This window comes from Grus americana, chromosome 29, assembly GCF_028858705.1.
Source record: "Grus americana isolate bGruAme1 chromosome 29, bGruAme1.mat, whole genome shotgun sequence".
NCBI lineage: Eukaryota > Metazoa > Chordata > Aves > Gruiformes > Gruidae > Grus > Grus americana.
The window spans coordinates 282,622-290,077 of NC_072880.1; the positions used below are offsets into that span (position 1 = coordinate 282,622).

General features: G+C 49.3%; 2 protein-coding genes across 12 annotated transcripts in view; one reads left to right on the top strand and one right to left on the bottom strand.

Annotated features, from left to right (window-relative positions):
- Positions 1-4,078, top strand: part of LOC129197534 (GON-4-like protein) — a 30,848-nt gene extending 26,770 nt beyond the window's left edge. For 8 of the 10 annotated variants that reach the window (XM_054806057.1, XM_054806060.1, XM_054806058.1 and 5 more), the window contains 3 exons: positions 626-1,394; positions 1,817-1,919; positions 2,510-3,378. In XM_054806057.1, coding sequence (XP_054662032.1) covers positions 626-1,394; positions 1,817-1,919; positions 2,510-2,659 — 1,022 coding nt within the window. In that variant the 3' untranslated portion in view covers positions 2,660-3,378. Of the gene's footprint in view, positions 1-625; positions 1,395-1,816; positions 1,920-2,509; positions 3,379-4,025 lie in introns of those variants that run through there. The other 2 variants (XR_008574339.1, XR_008574338.1) reach the window with 2 other exon arrangements.
- Positions 3,287-7,450, bottom strand: MSTO1 (misato mitochondrial distribution and morphology regulator 1). 2 transcript variants are annotated; one of them, XM_054806066.1, is made up of 14 exons: positions 7,314-7,450; positions 7,099-7,222; positions 6,978-7,032; positions 6,835-6,910; positions 6,597-6,645; positions 6,099-6,237; positions 5,880-5,997; positions 5,653-5,787; positions 5,387-5,539; positions 4,708-4,839; positions 4,395-4,579; positions 4,072-4,170; positions 3,857-3,975; positions 3,287-3,607 (listed from the first exon to the last, which is right to left on the bottom strand). In XM_054806066.1, exons 1-14 carry the CDS (start codon positions 7,386-7,388, stop codon positions 3,369-3,371), a joined length of 1,698 nt encoding a protein of 565 aa, XP_054662041.1. In that variant the 5' UTR covers positions 7,389-7,450; the 3' UTR covers positions 3,287-3,368. The 2 variants fall into 2 exon arrangements, with proteins under 2 accessions (XP_054662041.1, XP_054662040.1); XM_054806065.1 differs by having other exon boundaries at positions 4,072-4,173.
- Positions 7,451-7,456: the final 6 nt, after the last annotated feature.

A 7,456-nucleotide genomic window follows, 5' to 3' on the forward strand; every position in this document is an offset into this window, starting at 1 on the left:
CCGATTCCAGTACTACCAGTCCATGAGACTGTTGGGTTTTTTTACCAGATTTCATTTTAGCACAGCAATTAAAAATCACCATCTCTCTAATTTTCCTTTAAATATCTCCTTCGTGTTACTTGCTTCTCCTTCAGTCTGGTACAGATGAGGGGAAACGTGATTATTGCAGGATAAACAACCTGAGAGAGATCTCTTCTTTCAGTAACTGTCTCTCGGGTAACGCTACTGTTGGAGACAGCGTGCAGGTTACAGTGTTTTAAATCTAACGAACCTGATGTCCCCTTTATAGTGGCTTTGCAAATAGGGTGCCAAGAGCAGCAGTGTCTGTTTAAGTTGAGAAATTTGTTCTGGGAAATGCATGTAAGCTTTTTCATGTGTTCATCACTTCTTCACACAGCAGCTGGCTGTCGTAACCCACAGTGGTGAAGAAAATTGACTGCAGAGTGCCTTTTGTGAAGTACAGGATGGATAAACTGCAGATAAAATTACAAAGCTGCTCCCGAACTGTTCTCACTTACAGCATTATGCTCTAGAATAATAATAATAATATCTCAAAAAGTGAATGAATAAAGCTTCCAGCAGTTTTTCTTACAGCTAGTCTAAACTTTTTTGGGTTTCTTATCAGGATCTCACCTGGAAGGAAAGATTGGTTCCAGCAGACACGCATCTTCTGAAAAAGCTGCACTGCCAGATAATCGGGTTCAAGACGCCGGTGTCAACGCTGTAGTGAAAACTGCAAAGGACGGTGACTCTTCTGTCACTGGCCCCAGATGGACACATCTACAAAAAGCTGCTCTAAAACTACCTCAGGGAACCAAAGACTGCCCTTGCACTGTGGGAAGTGAGAGCGAGCGACTAAACCAGCAACATCAAGGACATGCAGATGCTGCCCTTGGGCTGAGCAATCTGCTGCCGTCTTCTTGTTCTGCTATGGCAGAAGGCTTAACGGGACCTAGTTCCTCTTCCGGAAAGAGGTTATGTCAGACTGAAGGGCTTCATTCTGATTCATCAGATAAGCTCACTGCTTTAGAATTAGGTGTGAAAGAATTTGAGGGACCACCTTTGCCTCTGGAGGGAAAACCTGAAGCAAAGCAGGGTTGGGTAACACCTGGTGGAAAACCAACACTAGGTGAGAGCTGCAGCTCAGAGTCCCCTGATCATCACATTTTGGAAGCAGGTGACATGGGCTGCACAGGAGATTTTCCTGAGAGCAGATTAAAGTCAAACACAGACAACTGCTTCCGGGTGCATCAGCATTCTGAGCAGCTGGAGTATGGAGTGGTTACTGTCACCCTGGGGCAAAAGGAAGAGCAGCAGCGTGTCACCGAAGCAACTGTGTGTGCTAAGAACAGCAAAGTCAGCTCGACCGGCGAGAAGGTTGTTCTCTGGACCAGGTATATCTCCCTGAACCACATCTTGCATCCTTCCTGCATTCAGTATTTGGCTTCAGCTTTCATATTGGAGAGCATCTTTTATTTCCATTTTGTATTCCCATTTTCTAATGTCTTCTGCCCCCTCCCTTCAAATATTTCTACCTTGTTTCCTCTAACCACAGTCCATCATGGTCCTATGGCAGTGTAATTATTGTAGTACTTCAGGCTGGGAAAGACTTTTTTTTTTTTTCTCCTTCAAAAAGCTTAAAAACAGGTTAAACGCAGCTCTGCTTAGTGATGGCTTGCGAGTGGTGGTAAGGAACAAGCCTTTCTTTGTTGCTCCAATTGTTATCCTTACCCAAGAAGAGGCCTCGGGCTGGTGGTGGTTGAAGTGTGTCAGCTCTTGTTTTTGGCTCTTTAATCACCATTGCCCTGTTTTGTAGGGAGGCTGACAGAGTCATCCTGACCACCTGCCAGGAGAAAGGAGCCCATCTGGAAACCTTCCACGCCATCTCGCAGAAACTGGGCAACAAGACTGCTAGCGAGGTGAGGGATTGGTGTGGAAGAACTTCCATCTGCTACAGGGAATGGGGAAAGGGCGGGGGGAGGAAGGAAAGGTCAAAGTTTGCTGTCATTAGTCTCCCAAACTTTAATTTGATGCTGCATCAGAGAAAAATAATCCCAGTTGCAAATAAAAAAACAGAACAAACCGTGATCTCTTCTGGTGGAAGCAAAAATTGTGACTGCTGTGGTCATTTTTACATGACTGCTGCTAGTGTAGCCTTATATTTGGTACCAGAGTTGTTTTAGTGACTACTTGGGCCTTCAGCCTTCAACTTCAATACAAGGAATCTGTCGGGTTTCTGTGTCTCAACCTTCCCCTCATCACTGCCTATGAATCTTCCCCAACTGCCAGTTTTTACCTGCGAGTCAGTAGAATGTAACTGTTCTTCCAAAGGAAACAGAACAATCCAGTGCTTATCCATTTCTCTTTCCCTTTATGATTGAATTGTACATAAAATGTGATTGTGGTTTTCTAATGTAAAAGCACAACGACCCTGAACTTCGTAATACAAAAATCTCCTTTTCGTACCACCTTTTGCGTGACGAATCACCTTGGATTTCCCATTCTTCAGGTATCCCACAGGTTCAGAGAACTGATGAAGCTGTTCCATACATCCTGTGATGGGAGCTCTGAAGACGAGGAGGATGCAACCAGTACCAGTAACACAGACCAGCTGTCAGATAAAGATCTTCTGCTTTCTGAGGAAGAACCTGATGACTAAGGTTTTTCTGGCTTGATAAGCTACTGACTGCATCAGGGGGAGAGTTGTCTGCCAGTTTGCTGCTAGACAGGTGCTGTGGATAAAGGAAAAATATTTGCACAGGTACTTAAGACAGCACCTTTTTTTTGGTTGTTCACTTTCCTGCTACACTTCTGACAAGCTGCACTTCTCAATCCGTATCAAACTAAAGGAATGAAGAAAGTTGTTAGGGTGGTAACGTCCTCTAAAACCTACATGGGGAGCTTCAACAGTGAAATGACACAAGTGATGCTTGAGGACACAGAGCTCAGGCCATGGTGAAGACTGGGCCAGCAGCTTTTGAAAAGAACGTGTAAATATTGTATGATAAGATGTCTGTTTTCATGTGGAACACACACATGATTTTTTGGTAAGTTTTCCCCTTGTGTTGATTGTACGTGGGAAAGTTACAATCTGAATTCTGTATTTATTGTGTGGTCTTACTCTAACAGGCAGAGCAAATTAACTTTGCGAAGTTTTAAAAACAAACAAGAACAGTCCCCAAAAGAGCAGCTTTCCTCCTTTACAACACAACTGCAAGTGGCTGGACGACATCAGCCAGCCTTGGTAATAGGATTTTGCTGATATTAAAAGAAAGTAGCAGTTGGGCTGTCTTTAAAGCCATTCCCTTTATTTTGAAAGTGATCTTAAAGACATTCTTATTTCCACTATCTCTGGTAATAAAGATGAGTTAGTCTGAATCTGCTTCATCTTCAGAATCCTCTGCTTCAAACCCTGTTTCATAGCACTGGGACAGAGTTCTTAGCTCCTCTAAGGCCTCCTGGAAGTCATCCTCTTCAACTCCGGCAGCGAAGAAGCTCGCCCATCGCCGCATGTTCAGCTGCTGTAGATCCTTGTATAAGCTGTAGAGGAGCGTGTGCAGAACCGGTGAAGACTGCAGGGCTGCAAGTACAGGGATGCTTTCAACAGCTGCAGGGAAAAACAGCTTTGTTGAAGTATACCAATTCACATTGGTTTCCCTACCCTAGTTTACTTTTACAAGCTGTTGCTTTACTTGAACTCAGCGTAGCGTAAGAGTTGCTAAACACTCATATTTTTTGCCCTACAAATGCTCAAAAGGGTTGTGGGGTTTTTTAAGTAATTCCCTTTTACCTCTGTTAAACCCTACTGCCACCACATCATCTCTTTTTGTTGCAAAGTTTAAGGGACAGTTGTTACCTGTGGAGGAATAACTGGGAGGTTTGTCCAGGAGGAAGCCTTGTCTGGTGAGAAGAGGAGAAAAAAACTGGGGGTATGGAGGTAGGGTACTACAGGGCTGCTCAAGCACGTGGGATGTGCTGGAAGGAAGAAGGTGAATAAAATTAACCAAAACTCGCTCTACCTTCAGGTTCCAGGTTAGTTCCCTGTTTGGAAAAACCCAGACTGTTACCAACCTGAATGCCCCAGGAAACACAGTGTGTAAGTAACGCTGCAGAATCTGCTCGGTGCTCTCATACATGTGGAGTGGAGAGGTGGGCTGCTTTCCTGGACAGCTGCTGCAAAGAAAACCAAGCAATTCATGGTTTTCCAAGCAATTCATGGTTTTCCAGGCAACTCGGCTATTAGCCTATAAAATCACTAGCCTAAATCACTAGACTTTTTTTTTCCCCCCATTCAGCTGACACTCCTAATAGAAGGATTGCAAATGACTTGTTAGAAGTTGTAGTTGAGAGTGCCTGAGTTCTGAAGGGAAAGGTGCAGTTCAAATGCTCATTACCTGATGTGACTTTCTTGGCAAAGTCCTCGTAGCACAACAGATTGAGCAAAACAGCAGCTGACCTTTCGCTCCCTACATGAAGACAGAAACTTCCAGGGCACGTCCTGCTGGTAGGCGCATAAAGTATCGGGGAGCGAGTAGCCGTGTAGGGCAGGAAAGGGAACAGACGCCCACGCAGCCACAACCTGTAAGCCAGAGAGCCACGATCTAGAACACATTCCTCACCTGTGCGTGGACGTGAAGTACAACACGTCCTACAGCGGGAGCTTGGGTAGAGCCGAGAGGATTCGAGGTTGCCGTGCTCTGCCCTCACCTTTCTCCCAGAGAAGTTAAGTGTTTCAGCCAGGTGCATCATAGAGCCCTGAGAGGAGCAGAGCCGGTAAGGAGCAGTGAGGGTATCGAGTGCTGCTGCCAGAACTGCACTGCTGTGATAGTCCAGTGATGCCTGTGGAGGGAGACAAATGGAAGAGTTACAGGACAAGTTAAATTCCTCTGTCCTCAACCAATTTTTGTGTATTTATCAAAAGCACCATTTACAATATGCTTAAATGTAGGCTGTGTTTAAGTTATTTCAAGGTTTGGATAAGCAAGTTTGCTAACAAATGATCTGTTGCCAGTTTTCCTGTCAGCAGGAAGACTTCCTTAGTGCTCGGACAAGGCTGGAGTTACACATTCTGCACGTGAAGCATAATGCAGTACAGCATTTTTTTTCAGAGCTGAAACCAAAGGCAGTACACCACAAAGCCTGGAAAAAAAGTAAATGCGCTAATATTTTTAAGAGTATGAAAAAACCTCTGGGAATGAAAAGTTGGCAGTTAAGTCTCTGCTAACAGTGAAAAAACAGGAAAAAAAAATCTTTCCTGCTTAGCAGAAGAGTTCATCATGAAAAAGCATTGCTAAAAACACATAGCTGCAGAAAACACTTCTAGACAATGGAAATCTGACAACTGAGGTAGGTGGAGTTTCTAGGTAAACCAATATACAGTACATACATCGTAGTTTATATATGGAAATGTAACAGGAGGTTGTGGCTTGATTCCTAAACTCCCACTGAGCGACAGGGGGCAAAAGAGCGAGCTGTGACTGGAGAGATGGACGATGCCCAGGGCTGTGTTCATCAGTCTGTAAAAATTCTTCTGAGAATCCTGGGGGTGGCAGAAGTCCAACCATTAAAATCTTAAAGATGCAAACAAGAAACGTAATCCGGACTGGATACGAAGGCATCACCTGTTCTGGGTTTCCCCCATTGTTTACTTACTCCCATGTTACTTATGACTGGAGCCAAGCCCCAGGTGAGGATTCCTTTTCCTGAATACTCATCGCAGAGCAGTTCTGTCACCTTGGCACCAACTCCGGAGAAGCCGTTGTGTAGGTCACAGAGGACTTGAAACCCCTGTGTAACATGATGGCAGCATCTGAGATTCTACTTGATCTTGAACAGAAAGGGCCTTTAAAGGAAAAGGAGTTTGGACTCAGCTGTCAAACCTGCAGATAATCGCACTCTTCAACATAGAAGTGCAACCGATCTTCCAACTCCTCTATGCAGCCAGGATCCTGCAGGAGACTTTCACCTTGTCCAAAGGCTTCTAGACAGCCACAGTCCCTAAGGAAAAGAGGGGGGAAAAAAGCTTATTCTATCCCCTCTTGATTTTTCCTTGATCCTGTTCTGGACAACAGATTCTGAACCAAACCTCTAGGCCATACCCATCGTGCATGTACTGACGGATGACGTAGATGCTCTTGGGATGCAAGCGCACGTTGAGGTAATCGGACCAGAGCTGCGTGCTGCTGCCCGAGTAAACCTCCTGGGAAAGACGGCGTCGCGAAGGGGCAGGAGATGCGCCTGGAACAAGAAAGGTGCCGGGAGCGAAAGTCTTTTCAACCCTGACCTCCCCTCAAATAAAGAAAACACAACCAGCTTTTAATCTTGTCCAGTTTCTTAACCTATTTGCTGCTCTCTGCCTCATCCTTCTGTAAGCAAAGAAACCACGTCCCATAGAATTGCTGGGGTTGGAAAATCACCAAGTCCAACTGTTAACCCATCCCTGCCACGACCAAGCACCAACCCACGGCCATGCACCACATCTACGCATCTTTTAGTTTTCCTTCTCCCCGGTGCTCGCTCGCTGGCAGTCCTGTCGCGGGACGCCAGAGCCACCGGGACAGCCCACGAACGAGAAATGCAAGGAAGGGGCCGCGCACCTTGAGCCGAGCTGCTGGAACTTCCCTTTCTCTCGGAGGAAGCGTCTTCCTAAGGAAGAAGCCCGGGACGGCGGTTACGTGACGCTTCGCCTCATCCTTCCACGCGTCACCGGGCAGGAGGTTAAAGCAAACGCCACGAGTGGAGTGAACCCGCGAGGACTCCGAGACGCGCGGCGGGGCCCGGGCAGCGCTCGGGGCCGCGGGCCGCCGCCCCCCCCCCCGCTCAGCCCGCCCTCACCGTCCGGCGCCCGGCGTCCCGCGGCGCGGAGCCCCCGGCCGAGGCGCACTCGAGGTAGGCGGCCACCTCCCCGTCCCTGCAACACAAACCAGCGGCAGCTGCCGGCGGCCCCGCGCCGCCCCCCGCCCCCGCCCCGCACTCACCAGGCCACCGGCGCCTCCGGGCCCCCGCCGCCGGGCCTCAGCGCGCCCACGCCGCCTGCAAGAGAGGCCGGTCACGGCGGGGCCCGCCCCGGCGGAGCCGTCCCCGCCCGCCCCGTAGTACCTTTCAGCTCCAGCGCCACCAGGCGCGGCGTGAGCGTCTCCCGGCCGCCCGCCGCCCGCTCGGCGCGGAGCAGCGCGGTGGCGCGGAGCTCGGCGGCCTCGGCGGGGCTGCGCAGCGCGGCGGCCTGCCGGGGGGGGGGGGGGGGTAAGCGGATCAGACCTGCGGCGCGGCCCCAGCCCTCACCCCGGCCCGGCCCGGCCCCCCCCGCCCCGCACCTGCAGCCCCCACCAGTGGGCGCCCACGCAGCCCGCGTAGTGCCCCAGCTGCAGCGTCACCGCCTCCCCCGGCATCGCGCTCGCGCCCCACGCTGCCGCGCCGGCCAGAGCACACGCGCGTCCCGCCCCCCGCGGCGGGAAAG

Coding starts and splice junctions, on each gene's coding strand:
- MSTO1 (XM_054806065.1), bottom strand. CDS start 7,388: ATGCCGGGGGAGGCGGTGACGCTGCAGCTGGGGCACTACGCGGGCTGC. Junction 7,223..7,313: donor CCCACTGGTGGGGGCTGCAG/GTGCGGGGCGGG, acceptor CCCCCCCGGCAG/GCCGCCGCGCTGCGCAGCCC. Junction 7,033..7,098: donor GGTGGCGCTGGAGCTGAAAG/GTACTACGGGGC, acceptor CCTCTCTTGCAG/GCGGCGTGGGCGCGCTGAGG.